General features: G+C 41.8%; 1 protein-coding gene across 2 annotated transcripts in view; it reads left to right on the top strand.

Annotated features, from left to right (window-relative positions):
• Positions 1-264: 264 nt before the first annotated feature.
• Positions 265-19,525, top strand: part of LOC103912234 (neuron-specific protein family member 2) — a 35,824-nt gene continuing 16,563 nt past the window's right edge. Inside the window, exons 1-2 of one of the 2 annotated variants that reach the window (XM_009318471.1) lie at positions 265-415; positions 14,176-14,295. In XM_009318471.1, the coding sequence (XP_009316746.1) occupies positions 287-415; positions 14,176-14,295 (249 nt within the window). In that variant the 5' untranslated portion in view covers positions 265-286. The remainder of the gene's footprint in view (positions 416-14,175; positions 14,296-19,525) is intronic. The other variant, XM_009318472.1, reaches the window with a different exon arrangement.

Here is a 19,525-nt window from a genome sequence, read left to right as displayed (position 1 = left end):
TAATGCCGTTTGCGGTGTCGGTGCGTTGGGAGCAGCCGTGCTTGCGCTCACAGCGGGGGTTTTTAAGGGGTGTTTGTGGGGTGTCTGCGTAAGGCACGGCAAAATGCATGTGTGTAGTCAAGTCGTGGTGTGGTATGCGGTGTGTCTAGAAACCCAGGTGTAAAAGCCCAGGCAACCGGTACGCTAAGTCAAACCGAGCAGGGTAAGGCAGAAATCCTGCTCTTCCCACTGCCCTTGTGACATTGATCATCTTGCTGGTTTTAGGTCTGGAAAGCAAGGTCCAAGAATGGTGAAGCTGGGGAGTAATTTGAACGACAAGAACAACAAACAACCATCCAACGAAGATGGTTTTCAAACAGTTCCTTTGATCACACCTTTGGAAGTAAATCACCTGCAGTTCCCGGCTCCGGAAAAGGTAAAACAAAACCAAATGGTGCTCCTGCATGATTACGCACACATACATGCCCCTTGGTTTTCACTGCCTTGGTGACTTACTGGTCTCTGATGATAAGCACTGTGGCATAGTGTCTATTCAATAAATTAAAAGGGGTTATCTTTTGTAGCGTGTTTATCTGTTTTAACATGGCGAATAAGCACGTAACTGTCCCCCAACTCCTTCCCTCCTCAAAAAAAGCCCAAATATTCCTTTATAAATACAACTGGAAAAGGCTTAGTGCGTTTCTCTTGCAAGTGCTGGAGAAACTGAGGAGCAGTTTACAATGCATTGCTGTTATTATCAGTAAGATTAATTGCTTGCATTGAGAGTAATGTGATAACTCTTCTGAAATAAGGAGCTATTTTAATTATCTCGGTTAAGGTTTGTTTTCTTCTCCATGGCTTTGCAAAGCTTACTTGGGCATTGAGGATGCTGATTTCTCCGAAGAGAGCGGCTGAGTTCCCCCATGCATGGGTAGCGATGGAGCAATCCAGGGATTCGTTTCCCCGATTGGCTCCAGCCAGGGGACAGCTTTCTCCCCTGCCCACTCAACACTCTCAGAACTGAATGCAGCACTGAAATGTCCAGAAATGTGCGTTGGCGATTGGCTGCGGTTTGGTGGTTGGGGGTTTTTAGATGCAGTATGTGCTAGGAAATCTTTTGTCTATATCAATGCAGTGACGCTGCATATCAATATAACCTGGTGAGGACATGATGAGACCATAAAAATCCGTATGCCCCAACAGTCCTTACAAAAAGAAAGCCTGTCTGCAATGTAGTTCCCAGATACCACAGAGATGGAGCCAACTCACCCGAAAGTACAGACAGAATGATTAGATCTCACAGGATAATGGAATAATAGTAAAATTAACACTGATGATTATTGAACACATATCCTGTTTTTACTGTAGTACAAAATAAATTTTCTCTAAATACATTAGGAGAACATGGATGTGATAAAACTGTTTAGATAGACAAACTATGTTTATTTTATGATAGAGCTGAGTCAGCTGCCTTGACATCCTGGGAACCAGAGCCGCGCCAGACAAAGGAGCTAGTTTCATTCTCCATGTGCCTCATGGCAATCAGGAGCAACTTAGCTGCATTCAGCAGTTTTACGCTTCCATGAATTGTTCCGAATGAGAGACTAAACCAGCCCTTATCTATGACTGATAAATAAGATTAAGGAAAATAATTCAGGCAAAGCAGTATGATTTATCATAAACGTCTGAAAAGTTCAGAGGAAACTATAGATGTGTAAAAGTAACTCATTTGATGCTAGTACAAATGGCTCATTGAGATCACACAGTGTCACACGATGTGAAATAAATGACCCATGTATCAGGTGAGACATGGATAACCTAACAAAAATCCTTTCAAGTAATAAAGTGGTAATGAGTGTTCTCATGACCATCACGTTCCAATTGCCTGTTGGTGAACAAACACTGGAGTGTATTGGTCTGGTGTGATTCCTTGCTGATTTTTCTGTTTAAACATGCCTACATCAATAATTCACATGTTGTTAGGTTACATTACCTTCGTTAGCATACATTACTGTCAATGCATCTGCTGACATCCATATTTTTCTTTGCTGGAAGAGTGGGATGTATCTCCAAGACCGCTAAGCATGATTCAGATTGGAGTCAATGGTATTGATTTCTGCAGGCCGTGGTTCAGCTCCTATGTGCGGTAGGCCTGGAGTTAACGGCGACTGGAGATCCGTTCACAAGAAGAGGTTATTTATGATAAAAGCAAAATAATTCAGTCTTTTTCCTTTGCTCTTTGTAGAACAGATTCTGTTGGGATGAGTTTACCCTAGGGCAGAAGGTCTGTTTTAAAGACCTGCTAATAAGGAGTTGAGCCTCAGCTGAAAAGCTTGGGCAAAGGTTAAGCGATAGGAGGAAATTTCAGCTTCGTACTTAGGAAAGCAAAGCCGCTACTGAATTCAGTCAGAGTGTGAGCCCGAGGAAGAGTAGACATGGATTTCAAGTCTTTCGGAGTGTATTCTTGTTTGGACTTGTCTTGCAGTCAGGAGGCAGGGTTAAAAAAAACAACCCTAAAATCGATTTGACTTTTTTCCTGTCTATTCCTAAAACCTGCCAACAGTTGATTTTTAGCTTGGGAGAGTGAGAACATAAGCCAAGGTGCTTTCTGTGCCTCTTGCATGGGGTGCTGCATAAATGACCAGAGCCAAACCAGGTTTGGTGTTGGGGTCCGTGTGCAACAGCTCAGAAGAGCTTTGCTCGCTCGTTTTCTTAAATGCAATCCCATTGCTGCTGACTTGTAACCACAAGGAGGCAATGCTCCCAGCCCTGCTCCCTGCCTGCCCGGCAGCTGCTGCGAACCACATCGCCTTTGCCTCTGCAACAAAGAGCTGGTGCGGCCTGGCGTTTTCCTGTAAGTGTAATCTTAAAAAAAAAAAAACAAACAAAAAAAACCTCCTATTTCTGGGCTTCTCTTCACCATCAGAGGGTATCTTCATTTAAGACAATGTGAGCGCTTGCTCAACCTGGATCTAACCTTGGGTTTGGGGCAATCCAGGGTGCATCAAAACCAGAGCAAGGAGGTTTGACTGCAAGCTGGGGCTGTGTACTTGCTCTAGCTTCAGTCTGTCTGATAAAGGAGGAGTAGTACAGGCTTTGGCTAGTGATAAAAGAGTATACTAGGTCTCTGCGGGGCAACCCCCCTGCTGTTATTATCAGTGTGCAATAATGCCTTCACCTGGTGTATGTATATTGCATGGCAAAGGTTTGCAAGCTCTGTTAATTTACAGGCTTTTTCCAGTTGGGTCTTGGACACCTGCATGCAAGTTGAAGAAAAACAAACCTATTGTTTGTCACTATACTTACCTTTGCAGATCCTTAAAAGCACCCCACAAAGCCTATGGAATCTACAAACTGAAAATTGTGTTTTAAGGGCTTTAAATACCTGATTTTTCTTCATTTTAAGGATATTTTTGTAACTGGATCACTTGAGAGTCACTCGAAGTGACTCTCAGCATTAACCTCTGTAGGTGTTTCACCATAGCTTCATCTCTTTCAAAGTGTTTTCTGTGTCTGGCTCCCCTTTCAGAGAAAGGATACAGAGAAAGAATATAAAAATGAGGCGTTTGCTCATGTGATGTAATCCCTGAAGCCCATCTCTTTTCAGATAGTTCCTTGATTATAAGAAATCATGTGGGGGGTGATAGGGGGAAACACTTTCTTAAAGGTATGCTTAAACTTGTTGGCTGTCCTTTTGGGGATGCTATCCTAACAAACAGGCTTGTTTTTCAAAATGCTGTGAGCTTAGCACCTCCCTCTGACTTGTGCCTTGATGCTGTTGGAAAAATCCAGGCAGGAATTCAGGAGGCTTGAATTTGGCAACTTTTTTAAAAATTATTGGCCACTGGACTGACTATTTCTTTTTCCACCGAACGAGGATATCTCCTCCTAAGGCTCGTGCTAGTCCTCCTGCAGCATCAGCATTCTCCTCGTTCTGTCAGCAGTTGTATGGCTGCAAGGGGAGAAATGTACTCGGGACAGTAATTTCTCCCCTAGGGTGCTAAGCCTGCTGTGTATTTATATTTATTGACTATATTCAAGCATTTCCCTTGCCCCCTGTTCTCTTGCTGGGGTGGCATTTGCAGAAGGCAGAGAAAGATGCTCTTAAATAATTTTTGCGTGGCCTTTTTGCTGAAATCCATCCATGTAATAGGAATAACAGCCATCACTGGTGACAAATCCTTAACCTGGCTTTTTATGTCTCTGAATTTCATTTCTTCTTATTCAAAAACCAAAAAAAGAAGTCTTTTTTCTTTTAGGACCAAAGGGGAAAAGGCTAGCTGTTCACTTGTTTTCCTAGGTGTAGACAAAGTGCTTTGGCTGTAATTGTTATGTGTCTCTGCAATGATAATGCTAAAAGATATGCAGCTTTTCAGGGACCATACTGTTTCACTGAAATTTTAAATGAGACCAACAACTGGGGACCCCTTGGTCTCACAGGCTCGCTTCAGTATAATCCAGCAGGAAATGCCTCTGTTCTGGCAGTAAAAATCCTAATTTTACATAACACAAAAGTGTATGAAAGCTATTGTCAGGGCTGAAAAAAACATCCGGCGTCTCTTTTGTGGGGAAAGCTGCAGAAAGCTTATCATGTGGTCCATTGTTCTTTATTTTGAATGCATCTGGAGGTTTGAGAAATAATTTCTCTGGTGACAAATTCCTGCCATCCAACCCAAGAAAGAAAAAAATAGATGTAACTGCTCTCTTCAAATGCTTTTCCCAGCCCATGCTCCTTCCTCTTGCTCTCCCTGGCTGCACCCTTCTCTGAGTGGCCGAGGCCATGCGGTTACACAGAGTAATCAAGAGTTCCTGAAAATCAGAAGGGTCCCTTGTGTTCACCGCCTGTCCCTATTGGTTTAACAGAAAATAATGTTTTGTCCTGGCCAGCTGAGCAGGCATAATTAATAGTACACTGGGTGAGTGCTTTTGTACCTAGGGGACTACTTGCAGCTCTGTCCTGAAATACTGATGTCAGCCTGCCCTCTGCGAAGCCCAGCAGTGCATGGCGGCTCTAGCCAGCCTGAAGGCACACGCCGTCAGGGCAGCAGGGAGCTGGTTTCGGGTGCTCCTGCACGTGGTGAGGCCAGAGGCAGCTCAGCCTTCTCTGCCGCTGTCTGGGAAGGCTCCTGATGCAGCCAGGGACAGGCGTCTATGCTCCTGCTCACGCTGCTGGTGAGTTTGGTGGGAGGGAGCAAATGGCAAAAGGAGAGATGGGGCAGGGCTATTAATTGTGGCAGTTGAAGGAAGGAAGAGTAAAAGGGAGGAGGAGGATGCAAAGGGAAAGAAAGCGTGAATAAAAGAAAGGGAATAAAAAGAGAGCATTACAAATATGAAGGAACGGGCAGGCTGTCTTGCCTTTCCCCATCCTTTCCTTTCTCCACTAGGGATAGTCTGCTTAATCCCCACAAATAACAAAGTCTGAGCCTTCCTCTCCTGTGACATTTGTCCCCCTTCTGCACTGGGCAAATCCATTTGTCCTCTAAATGTGTATCTGAATGTAAACACCGCCTCTGCTCATTAAGCTGTAATAAATATTTGCAGCAACGCTCACTCTGGCAGTGCAGTGTTTCTGGGGTAACCTTTTGATTTTGTTTGCATGTCTTGGGCAGCCCTACTTGAGGTCCTTGGCAGTTCACGCTTCTCCTCTTCGGATATAGCTGCTGTTGGGCTAGCCTTCCCCTATAGCACACTGAACACCTCTGTGCACAGGCAATCCACTTGCGGCAGGGCTGTGCTGCAATCCAAGTGTGTGCGCACAGCCTTCACAGACACCTGGGGTAGCATTGAACTACCTCACTTGCATACAGATGACATGTTGCCGCTGCAGCTCTTGAGTGTGGAAAGTCTCAGGATTTGTGTAGCCTGTGCAGAAATTTCTCTTCTTAACTGCACTGCTATTGGTGTCTGAATTACGTTGTTTAAAGCTAGCTCATGTCTGGTTTTGTGAGCTCCATTGCCCCTTTTAAATCCAGTTATGTCTGCACTGCAATTCCTAGAGCTGCATTCCGCAGAAACAGCAGAAAAGGACACAGGAAAAGTCTGTTAGGGTATGGATGTTTGGCTAAGCCTGTTGCAATCTATTCTTTATTTTAACATGAAAGCCCATTGCTGCAGGTGGAAGTTATTTCAGCAAGACTGTGACGTGAACCCTGCATACCAGTTACTTACTGGTCTGGAAAGTAAGACTGGGCAGGATTCTTGACTGGTGTAAATCAGTGTAGTTTAGATGAAATCAATGGAGCTCTGCTAATTTACCCTGGCCAATTTACCATCACTATAGCTGAGTGATTGATTCTTTTGTCTGCTTTGCTATACCATCTCCTGGCTGAACCTACTGAAATCAATTTTTGTTAGCCCTTCACAGCCTCCTGTGGGTTCCTGATGGTTATGGTCACCTAGGGATTTGTAGGGAGACTTAGCTGAATAATTTCCAAGCTCCCTTTGTGCTTGCGAGCTATGCCTTTCCCTTCTCAGCTGCTTTCAGCTCCCAATGCAGCCTTCGCGTTCTGTGCTGCCTTTCATCGGTGATGCCAGGGCTGATTACATTTGCTGTCTTTGTCCTTTTGTGATGTTCCTTATGCCTGGAATATCCTCCTGGCACTGATTCAGGAGACCACTTTTTTCTACCACCCTCTGTGAAACTCATTTCCAGCACAACATCCATTAGATGAGCTGATACGGGAAAAAAAAAAGCAGAGTGTTTCTACTGACTGTGGCTTTCTCCATTGACTATGGATTTGATCCCCGGGCATCCTTTTTTTTTTTTACCTTCTTTTTGCTGCTTGATGTTTCAGGCATTCCATGTATTTAAATAGTGACTAGGATGCCATGGGGACTACCATTACATACATCCCAAATGCCAATTTCAATACTAATCTCTGGGAAGTCTGCCTGCTGAGATGTGTTCATCCTGTAGATTTGGAAGCACAGCTGTCTCTCCCATGGGATGGGACATAGTCGTAATTATTTGGGAAAGTTTTTAAAGACCTAATTGTCTAAAAATTTGGGAATTTGCAGCGTGGTGATTGCCAGGTAGTCTCAGATTACTAGTCCATCCAGTCCAACATGTCCTGTTTCTAGCAGTAGCCAGCGCAAGAGTGAGAAGGAGGTACAAGAGATGCTGCAGTAGGCATGGAGCTGCTCCTGTCTATGAATGTTTCATCCCAAGCCTGCAAAGAAAGAGATTGTTTTAAGCCCTGAAACATGATTTTTCCATCTCTTGTCTGATACTCTTTTACTGCTAAGTATTTTAACTTCAGCTACTGTTGGCAACGTGCACATCTCATTTGCTCTTTGAAGCTGGCTGTGTGTGAGGATTAGAGCTTGTAGGTCACTGGAGAATTTTGTATGCAAGCAGGTGGTGAGTTTTAGCCATCCCTTGGCTTGTAGCACATAAGCATAGAAACCGACTCAGTCACAGCAGGTTTAGTGCCAAGACTGGGGGTCACCGTTTTGCTATCGTCAGTAACCTGGACAGCACACTACAGCTGGGACTTGGTCTAAGGTCTTTCTCAGCTATTGATGCTCAGTTGGGTAATGGAAGCAAAGGAAACCATGATGTCAGTGCCAATGATAAGTTTATATTTTCTCTTCTCTCTCTGCAAGGAATGAAGAAGGTCATGTCTTTGGAAGCCAAGAGTCTCATTTTCATTTAAAAGTGAGCATGGCTAATCCACATGGAAACTGATGGGTGTGTTACAACCATTTTGTGGGACTACAGAGTCCAGCTTTGAACTTGGAGGAAACCTTTCTCCTTGGTCGGAGAAACACATTTTGTTTATCTCTTGTGTCAATCTGAAAGCCACTTTGAGTGAGAGACTCTTCATTATTAATAATCCTGGGAAGTAGTATTTTAAATTTTTATGGTTTGCACTTTGCAGCACCTGAACCACAATATATTACATGCACCGTGGCAGTGAAGTGAGAATTACAGCAGGGCTGCATGTCCTTTTCCAAATGAATAATTTAAAGTTTTCACAATGCCAGTTATGTTAAATATTATTACTCATTTCTTCAGGGAAAACCATAGAGCTCAAATGGAAATATAAAGTGGCAATAAATGATGTTACATTTAGCCAGTCTGAGACAAGACTCAGAATTCGTATCAGTTCATTTTCTGAAACACTTACTTCATCCCATTGCAGGAAAATCCTTTTTAAGGTTCCATGCTTAATGTGATATTTTTCCATTTGTCACATTTCACGTCTACTCTGCTCCTTCCTCCTGAAAGCAAATGCTTTTAATATAGTCCACTTGGTTAGAAGCTTGCTTTCTTTTTTCTTTCAGCATCCAAAATCTCTAGATTTCCCAGCACTCTCCTACTGTTTACTTTCTCAAGGTTGTCGATGATGGATTTCCTGCTGGTGTACGCAGACTATCATCTGTTGTTTCTCACCTCAGCACACCTACAATTTTCCAAAGCATCGCTGCAGAGAAGGTGCCTGGTCCTGCATTCATTAAAGCCAAGGAAAGGTTTCCTGTTGATACCAGTGGTGTCACTAGCATTAAGCCTAGAATAATAAGTGCATTTAGGTTTAGGACTCGATAAATGTATTAGCAAACAGCATCATTAGAAAAATCTTGCTCGTGCAGAGCAGCATGATAGATACGGCTTGTTGTCAGGTTGTGTTTGGGTTTTTATAACTTTTACAGGCCATTCTTTGTAGTCTGCTACCGAGATCTTGCAGAAAAGCTTTTGAGGGATTGGAATGAGGAACCAGAAGATGCAAGAAAGAGAATTGACAGTAAAAACCTTTCAAGACATGGAGAGTGTTTTTACACCTGCTAACCTAGGATGATTGAGGACAACAATTCTGCAGAGCGCTGCCATTTTTGATAAAGCATCTGACTTCCTACCCACCCCAGCCATATCTCTTGCTAGCCCCTAATCCCAAAAATGTTATATTGATATGGAGAATATGCTGGAGTTACTATTATCGCTCAGTTAATGAAAACCTGAGAAAACACGGTGCACTGTAAGTAGCAGCGCACCGTGGTCTGTCTTCCCGACTCAACAACCAATTGCTGGTGTGACTCAGCACATTACTAAACTGCTTTTTCTTTTTTTCTTTTTTTTGCTACTCCTCCATCAGTAATATGGGGATACTGGGGTCATGCTGGTATGTGAAGTGCTTTGAGCAGTCTTGCTGAAGAATGCCACAGGAGCCCTGTGCATTGGTATTACAACTGGCTGTGGGAAGGTGACTGAAGCCAGCTTAAGCTCTGATCTGGCCAAAGCGCTTAAATGCACACTTAACTTTAAATATCTGACTAATCCTGCTGATGTTAATAGAACTACTTGCATGCGTAAGTGCTTCCCTGAATTGGAAGTTAATGAGTTCAAATGCTAGATAAACTTAGTTTTGGAGGAAGCTGCAAGGACTGGCAGTGTGGATTCCCGTAATTAGACGTGTCTTTTTGCTGCTCTGTGGAAGCCCTTTTCTCTTTTCTTGTATTCTTACAATCAGTCTGCAAACTTCAGCTAGGAAGCAACTTTCAAAGAAGAGTGTTATTTTGGATGTAAAATGAAGAAAGTCGAAGGTAATTTATTTGCGTCCCCTCTATTGCATCTGTCGTAAATAGCAGTCTCTCTGCAGTTTGAAGGTGGAGGGGCTCTGGGAAATAGTGTGAAAACTTTGAGAACAGGTTACAGCAGCAACATAATTTGCAGGGAGATCCTCTAAGCTAGTATTCTTCTAGACTCCATCCACTCCATCTGTCTTTAAACTGCTGTAGATAGGCTGGACTGAGCTGGCAGGGAGGCTGCTGTCTTTGGTGGACAACCACAACACACGAAGTGAGGCACAGGCATGAACTGGTGCTGGATCAGGGCCTAGATAACGAAACACAAAGGCCGACAAGTGTCCAAAAAAGTTCAAAGGGTATTTATCTGGCAATTGCAAAGACTCAGACAATCCAAAAAGCTGATGGGACTGCTCTTGCTTTTTAATATTCATTGGCAGGTGCGCAGGTTGCTTCATGAGAAGCCCCTCATGGGGCTTCTCTGCCCCAGTAAGCTCACGGTTAGGGATGCCAACCTAAAACAGCCAGACCCTTCTCACCATGAGGAGTATGAGTTAAGACAAGCCTTAGGGAGTGTGCAGGAGGAGGCGGGAGCTCAAGGAGGCAAGTGCAGAGAATGGGCATAATGGTGTTGCTGCAGTGGGGGTGGAGAGGGGGCTAATTGTCTTCTTGGGGAGTATTCAAGAGACTACTTTTCCATTTAAGCACTGGGTTGATTGTTTGCATTTATTGTCTGTACTCAGGAGGCCAGAGCACAGCCAAGCAGTGCTGCCAGCTCTGGAAGTTACCCCCTTACAGCAGTTTATTTCCAGCGTAGCAACATTGCAGAGAAGGGAATGAGGAGATGGGCATTTCTTTCACTTCAGTGAAACCTACACAGGACCCCAATTTTATACTCCCTTTCACTGGTTTCAATCAAGAATAACTCTACTGAAGTCAGCAAAGCTGTAAAACGGACAAGAAGAGGGAATGGGGATCATTCTGTTTGCTGTGGTTTATAATAAACGCCAGTAGCTCTCCCAGGAAACCTGTCGTGGTGTGAGATGAATGTACCTTGTTTGCATTGAAACAGCGGGATCCTGGGCTCTGATGGAACTGCTCTGGGGCAGCCAGTGATAAATGAAAGCTGATCATTGCACTGACTGTGGAGTCAGTGGGGTTTTTATTACTGTACATCCAGCAGCAATTCGGTTAGAATTTCTGGAAGACTTTACTGCCAGGAATTTTTTCTCGATGACAAAATGGAAAGAAAAAGTGAAAAAGGAGTGATGGCAGGGAACGGGGGAAGACAAATCTTCTTTCCCACCCAAGCCAAACCAGAAAACTGGAAAATGAAAACAGAACAAACAACCAAAATAGCAAAAAACAATAATGCTAAAAATATAGGAAAAAATCTTTATAAGATTAATTATTCCTTTTCTAAATTTGCACTTAGATTAATACTTGGTGCTTTAGAAAAGTTCTTTTGGGTTTTGGTGAGCTCCCATTTAGACTTGTTTCAGAGACACAACTGACGCATGTAGCAAATGCATGTCAGTGTTGCAAATACTCTGCTAAAAACTGTCTGTGGGGTATGTGTGTGTGTGTATCTGTCTATCATCATCTGGCAGCATTCACTCCTGTCTCTGGAAACTGCTAAGGAAGCCCTGACCGCGGTGGTCTCACTAGTGCAAGAGGCTCAAGGGGTGTGATGAACACAACTCAATTTCCAGAAGCTTTTGTGTGGGCTTCCTGATGGCAGCTTGCTTGTTGGATGGAGAGGGAGTGAACATTGCTTCAAAAGTGGGATCCGTGCTTGGGCTTATTTATTTAGACTGTAGGCAACTGAACAAGAAGTAGCTCTTTTTTTCTATATGTGCATCCCGTGCCCTCAGCAAAATTGCATTTTTATCGTTACTGCCACAATATTGAATGCCACCCCCACACTACAGGTATTCAGTTTTCTGTTTGTCCTTTGTCATTTTTTTTCTGTGCTCTCCTTTAAAGAGGAGACCTTACTGACTGCCCTGTCTTTCTTCTGCTGAGTAATTCCACCAGGTGTCTGACAAAGATACTTCTGGAGAGCAGATATTTAGCTTTTGCAATGCCAAAAGGTATTTAGCAAAGGTACTTCTTAGCTCCTTTCTAAAGCTTTTTGATACCTCTGCAAATTTCTCTGCAAAACACTGACCAGCAGATGACTATGGCTCTGCGCACACATGCTGCTGGCATGGTCAGCAAATTGGGTTTCAAGTAGCTTCTGATCTGGCTGGGGACTGAGCTTACTATTTATTCGTAGACTGATAGACATTGCTACTGGACTTGAATCTGATGCCTTGTGAAGGACTACATGGGTTTATTTTCAGTCTCAAGCTGTATCCCTGTAGACAGCATAATTTAAACTTTCCTGCTTATAGGATATTGGTTAAATGTAACAACAGTTAAAAAATACGTGTAAGAAAACTGGCATTAATGACAGAGTGGAAGAAAATTAAATTATATCTAGGAACAAGTAATGCTTTTAATTTTTTTTTCTTACATTCTGGCTTTGTGGTCCTTCATTAAGACGTAACATTAGAATTTGAGGAAAAGCACTCATGTATATTTAAAAATTTTGACTGCAACTAAGTTTTATGTCAAGCAGGAAGCATGAATTTGGGAGAATTGGATATTGTGACTGGTAGGTTTGAAAACAGAATGAGTGCAATTTCTGAACACTGGTTGGCAGGTGTTGATGGCTGACATTCTGTAATTTACTGTACTGGGTTTACAAAAGGCCAGCGAGGAGACTGGAAAGCTAGGGGCCAGCTGCATGGAGTCCTGAGTGCACTTGCCTCCTTTTGAGTGAGAAAAAGAGCTTATTGCTTGTTCGTAACTCAGACCTAACCTGGGCCAGTTTGTCTTGGCTGGAGAGGGAGCTTTGCTTTATTTGGTCCACAGTGTGCTGGACTGCATTTCAGAGCATAGTGGGGTTTGATTCAGTAGTAGGTTCAGAGTAGGGTTAGTGTTCATCCCAAACCTGCCGAACAAGCTTGTCCCCATGTGTCATTTCCCATCATCTATGTTGTGTCATCAGAAATCCTGAGTTCGAAAATGCTAATATAAATATATTTGGGTGGCTTTTTGTCCGCTCTTCTTCCCAAGTCTAATGCAGATGCTACTGTAATAAATATTGTTGAGAGGGATTCACTGAAGGATGTGAATATTCATCAGTCTTTAATGATTTGCATTTGAATCCAGAAAATTGGCTTATGACTCCATGCTGATTTTCTCTCACTCTGATTTTCACATGGCATTAAGTGCAGGAGGATTAAATACCTGGGGTTGTCTCTGGTCCAAACCAGACTTTGCTGTCTTCATTTGGAAATAAGTTCTTCATTAGCTAGTAACTCAACCTTGTGCATCACTTAGTTTTTTTCAATCCTTCCAGACTTTGTTTCTAACAAAGAGCTTTAGGATCACTCTTGTGACTCTCATATGAACCAGTCACCACCCCTGGAGTGTTTAATTTTCACCTTGGCAAGGCTGACGGCTGTGTAGTCCTGCAATTCAGAATGGGAGGCCAAAAAGTGGAAGTGTTGGCCCTGGGATCGAGAGCTTCGGTACTCTTTCTATCCTTTTGTGTTTAACCTGTCCGAACCTTGCAAACCACACCGAACCATTGTATGCTCTGTGGACCTTGTCCCTGGATTGGGAACCCTGTGCGGAAGCGTGGTGGAGTAGTGTGTACTGACAAATCACAGCCCCCCTCTCTGGGGGTGAGCTCCAGCTCTTGGCCAGTGCTGAAGACAGGGCCATTTTGTCTTCTCTTGCGTTTTCCAGCCAGACTAAGATGTAAGTAAATGTGGCTATGCTGGCACGCTCTTACAACACTATTTAGCTGCATAGGCTCATGGATGGGTAGTCTTTTAAGATTCTTGTGTATAATGGGATGGATACGCTTGTTCCTCTGAAGGGCTGTTAGTTTCAGAGAACAGCCCCAATGCTCGTCCCCTCTGGGAGCAGCTGGCATTAGGTGTTACTTTTTCTGTGTTTGCAGTGGGTGCATTTTACCCAAAATATTTAGGGTCATTCTAGATTACAGATAAATTCAATGTAGATTGACAATGCAATTTTGGTAATTTGACCGTACCCTTTTAAAAGCCACTTACGGCTTCTCCATTGGTGTAAGACACCTCATTTTTATAAGATTAGTAGGACCTAGATTAGTCAGCAAATGACACTGAGATCTTCTGGGGAAAACCCAAGGTGATAGTATGAGATTAATATTGATAATCTGGAGCCTGAATAAATTAGACACCAAATGGCCTAAATTTAAATTGGCTTCAGTGGAACTTGTTAGGATGGGGCTTTTAATAAGTGAGGCTCTTCTTTAGGATGGGCTGTTATTCTGCATGTCCTGCCTGTTGAATACGATATAAAAATTATATGCCTAGTCCTAAATGAAAGTGGGTGTCAAACATTTTGCTGTCAGTTATTGTGAGACTCAATGTGATAAGCTCACTGTCTAGGTCTGTGTATCTGCCTGACTATTTATCTGTCTCTCTTAGTTCCTGAGGGTATGATGAGTTTGTGTTAATTTATGGTTCTAAGACACTTGTGTAGGTCCAGGGGATGCTTTATGTAGAAAAGCTTAGATAACAAAAAAAAATGTATGCTGTGTGCAGAAACCTTAAAAGTGTTGATATTTTCCAGGTAATTGTGAAAACAAGAACAGAATATCAGCCTGACCAGAAGAACAAAGGAAAACTCAGAGTCCCCAAAATTGCTGAATTCACAGTCAGTTTCACTGATGGTGTAACAGAAAGACTAAAGGTAAGAAATGGTTATTCTGCTGCCTTCTGATGCAAATGCCATTCATTTTAAAATAACTGAATCAAAGCGACAGTAAAGACATAACAAATTTAACACTCCACTCATCACTAGGGTCGAAGAGAGGTTTATCTGCATCAATATAAAGCTTTTTTTTTTTTTTAGGACAGGCATGAAAATACCTTCATAACTAGATCTAAAGTAGGAAATGTTTTCCTTTTCCCAGGAAAAGTTATGAAAATATTTTCCAGCCTAAATTGAAAGTAAAACAAGTTTGAATCTTTTTTCTTCTCAAACGTTTGTGTTTAAAAAGAATAAAAAAATCACAGTGAAGATTGATTGAAACGGTTTGTTTTGCCTTTTAAAAATTCTTTTGTCTTGTAGTCAAACAACCCTTTTCATATTTAAAATATTTTATTATTGCATAATTATATTATTATAGATTAAAAACCATTACAAACTGGATAAAAAAAGATATATTAGACAAGTATCCAAGCATATCCTGTCCTGTAAGCAGTTTTGGTTCACAGGAATTGGAATTTTCTGATGAAAAATGTTTCCTTGAGAAATTTTCAACAGGCTCTACTCAAACATGGAAAGAAACTCATGAATTATTGAGTGCGCTCAGTTCCTGTTGACTGCAGCATATTAGAATGGCTCAGTTCCTCCTAAAATTAGACTCGAAGCGTGTAGCTGCTAGTATTTTCTCTCTTTTCATTGAGAAGATATGGTGCTTTCCCTAAACCACAGAGCATGGGAGTGATAAAAATGTGAGATCTGATTTCACAGTTCCAAAGTCAGAGGAAATATCAATGATTTGAGTAGAAAATATAGAGAGTAGGCAGTGCCTAGCTGTAGTCCTGCTCCTTGAAACGATAGTATTGGCTGTTGTGAAAGGCTATCATCCTCAACGATTAACAGGAATTGACTCAAGGAACTGAATAGTCTTTCATTTGGCCCAGTTGTTCTTAGTTTTGCAAGAAATAAAAAAGTTTATTATTATTATTTTCTAGTAATTTAGAAGAAAACTATCACTTTTAAAATTGGAGTGTGATCCAGGAAAAATTGTTACCATTCATCCTTGATAAACTTCAGGATAAGGCTTGTTCAACTTACTGAAAGGAGAAAGGTTTAGCTACGCCCTTCTGAAGCATTACAGAATGGCACTGTTTCTGTTTTTTCCAGAAATTCACTAACATATATTTCACAAGGACAATTCTGTTGCTTTCATCCAGGATATTTAAAGCCATAATTTATTCTTAAGAGGTCTGTGAATAAATGTTTATAGCTTCTTGGGTTTTTTTTCAGTGGACATCACATGTTTTGATCTAAATTACTTACCAGAGGCTTACATGCTGTTGATTTTGACCGAGTTCTTCACTGATCTTATTGCGTGCGTAGTACCTATTTACCACCAATATTGACTCTCCGTTGGTACCACTAGTAAAGTAAACAGCGAATTAGCCACATTTAAATCCCCAGTCTTGGAAACCGCAGCAGATGTTTTTCAGTGTGAACAACGTACAAATCAGAACCAGACACAATGTGCCTGAGAAACAACGGTAAACGTAGAGTCTCCTGGAAGTGATGTGTTGGCTTGTGACCCACAATAAATGGCATTATTGTTGATATTGTAAGTGCTTCACTGGGTATTTAAAACTTAATCCTGCAGCCCTGAACAGTGTTAAGGTCATGTAAGACCAAGTTTTAATCTCATGAAAAGATCTGGCCCTGTTAGTTAAAAAAGCAATCAAGCACATCTCACACTTACACACTGTGCATGCTGGAGGCCCATAAGTTAAATATATAGCTCATCCACTGCTATGGATAAATCTAATTTCACCTACTCACTCTTTTATAGGGTATCTTATTTTTCCCATTCTTCAAACCCCCAACTTGCTGTTGTATTCAAACCTCTCCTTTTGATGTATTTTTTCCTCTCCCCTTCCTATTTTTGGTGCGGTTCTCCCATTGCTCTCACTCGTGTGTGCATGAGGAGCGCACAGCAGCAGGCGCGGGGGAGCCGGAGGCTCCAGCGGTGTGCACAGCACTGACAGAGGTTTAAGCTGCCTTCCCCTTTGCTGCACGGTGGGGATGGCTGTGGGAGCTGTGCCTCTTCCTATGCAGTCTGGCATCATGACAGTTTCATTTTTAAGCTATTTCCTTTCCCTAAAGTCCATATGATTCCCATTCTCTGCTCTTCAGTGTCAACTTATTAATCACTCAGCCTCTCGTCTAATACTGGATAAGACTATAAGCCTCTCCCTGCCTGCTTTTCATAAGGCTTCCATGTATCGTATTAAGTTTGTAGTATTATTTCCTGACAAAAATGAGCTGAGATAGTAGGTAATATTTCATTACCTTTTGTACTTCTTTTTTATTGCACCACATTTTTGTACCAGTGCATATTTTTAGTGAAGTTATTAAAAATACCGCCCTCTGGTTATAAGCAGGCCTATTATCTGGTACTGATGAAATCATTTTACATTTGTTTTTTGTAAGAGGAAATCATAGTAAATACTTAACTTTTATTATCTCAGTTTGGCTACACTTTTAAAAGCTTAAAAAAAGATAATATAAATGAGATCATAATATTTTGTTTTGCTGGCTGGTTGCTTTGTATAGCCTTCCAGTATGTGGTGTGTTGGAAATATCATCCACAACTTCTTGCTAACACGCTGATTAAAATTAAAGTATTCATCTATACTTGAGCTGGGCTGTTGGTAGCTGTACACTGGCAGAAGCAAGTAAATCATTCTGTTGATTTCTGCAGGAGAAATGATGGAGTGAAAGGCCAACAGTCCATCCAAGTGTAGATGGTCCATTGGTTTAGTGCACTCCAAATATGTGAGAGCTGTATGGGAAATGCATGTACCACTAGTGTGAGTCCACAGCAATGCTTGAATTCAAAGGTTTTCATAGGGAGCCATTTTGCTACTACAGTTCTACTAATCTGTGTATAAGGAGCAGTATGTCTCAGCATGTGGTACCTGTATGTTGGGGAAAGAGACAGGACAGTAAGAGGATGCGAAGAAATAGCCAAGAGGTCCTCTCCTATCTGCTACTGCAGTACTTTGGTGTCCTGGAGAATACAAAGTGAGATGTCTTGTATTTTATTTTTCACCCAAATGGTAGAATTATCATAAATTCAAACAGAAATAGGCAAAGTGAATATCATTAATGAGCGTGTGTGGAAAAATGCTGCTGGACTCCATATTTATGACTGTGCTCCCCACCCACTAATAACCTCTCTGGAGGGGTTTTTAACATTCCTGTTTCAATCTATAAAGTGCTTTTCTTTCCTCTCTACTTCTGGTCACTTGGTATGGGAATGTTCTCAGTGAAGAAGGAAACTCTTCCCAAGTCCTCGTTTTTTTTTCTGAGTCATGTAGCTGCATTATACAGAAGAGCAGGATCTCTGGGGAAAATTTTGGGACCATATGAACATGGCAGTCAAATCCACAGATGCCCTTTATTCTGCCTTTTAGGTATGTTTTATTGAAGAGGCTACTGAATTATTAGACAACTTTCTCGCATGAGCAAGCCAAAGCCACAATCTAAGCTTATGCGTGCATATTTTTACTCCATCCAGAATAGCACAGATCTGAGCTCTTTAATTATCGTAAAGAAGAAACTGTCCCTAGGCAACAGTTCTTATTTCACACTACCTCTTCCAGGAATTTGAGATAGCTTCTGCAACTTGTCACATCTCCTAATAGATGAGATTATGATTCTCTATAGCTCAGCACACAGTGTCCTGGAAGTTTGACCAATTAGGCTTAATCTTCAGCTGGATGAGTCACCCCATACATACTTTATAACAAATGTTTAAATAGTTGTGTGTAGATGGTTACAAGAAAATGATATTAAAATAGCATTATGGTTGAGCCATCCATACATAAAAGAAATTTCTTTTATCATTTTAGTGCTCCACAGAGCAGCAATGACAACATTTTTTCTAAGCTGACTGGCAGTGCTTTATAGACCTTGCCTCCTCCAGACTGTTTAGGCCTTTGGAGTGTGTCCCTCTAGGAAGTTTTCTGAACTGCAAAGATCTTATTTTGCAGTAACAATGTATACCGAGGTTTCTCAGTCTGGAGGGGAGTAGTGTCTGGTGTTTGCCTTCCATTTTGCATGCTTTGAACGTAGTGCGTGTTACCATGCTTTGCCATCCAGTGATGACACCGAGGTGCACCAGAAAAGGTCTGCAAATGTGATGACTCTCTCTATCGTGTTCCTTTGTGGGACAACAGATCTAACCCTTTGCATTTGAGGTGGGGCTTACTGCTTCTTTTTGCCAGTGATATCCTATGTTACAGCTTTTAAGAACAGTCTCTCATATCCAAGTATCTTCATTCCCGTGAGTTTCTGCCCTTATTTCTTTGTATCAGTACTGAAATGAGAGCAAATGCTCTTTTGCTTTTATTATCCATTGAATGAAAAGTCTTGTTACTTCTGGAGGACAGGGTTTCCAGTGACTTCTTTTGTCTTCCAACCAGTCCAGATAACACAGAAATCATCCAGAAGCATTTAGAAGGTGAAAAGTGGGTTTCTACCCACTTTCTTGACTGTCACTTAGCTGAAGCTTGTGTTCAAGACATCAGCACCCTGCTTAAGAAGAAACAAAGTGGAGAAGAGTAGTTGCTGATGGATTTTGTGCTTGCTCCAGTCAGACCCAGTGAGTGTAGATAGACCTGGGCTAGCCCTGAGTTTACCTAGATTTTTCTATCTTCATATAGCACCAAAAAAGGTACTGGAGTGGTCTTTCAGCATAGGCTTACAACACAGAGCGTTGGGCTGACACACGTAACTGCCTGTCAGTTACTGGTTTTGCGCAAATTGCTCTCTTTATGACACAAGTAGGTTCACGTGCAACCAGTTTGACCTCTGTTATCACTAAATGCCATAGAGCTATTCATTACTGCCTTTTCAGGGAGACAATGGTTTAATGACTGTTAGCTGGTGATAGTTACCTACCATAGTTATCTGACTTCTCAAGTCTTCCACGGTTCTTCCCTTTTCATGGATCATTTTCTTAAGAAAGTTGAAGTTATCGGTCTTTCAGAGTTGGAATAATTAAACCATGTACTTGTCTTTAACAGAACAAGTTGGGAGTGGGTGTACGGGGGAGAAATTGAGGTATTTAAGATGTTTTCTGATGAGCAATTTATCTACCTGGAAAAATCATCTGCAAGTATTGATCATTACTTCACTGAAGAAGACTGGGAACTTC

This window comes from Pygoscelis adeliae, unplaced genomic scaffold (assembly GCF_000699105.1).
Source record: "Pygoscelis adeliae isolate BGI_AS28 unplaced genomic scaffold, ASM69910v1 Scaffold42, whole genome shotgun sequence".
In the NCBI taxonomy this organism is placed as follows: domain Eukaryota; kingdom Metazoa; phylum Chordata; class Aves; order Sphenisciformes; family Spheniscidae; genus Pygoscelis; species Pygoscelis adeliae.
This window is presented reverse-complemented; position numbering and strand designations above follow the sequence as displayed.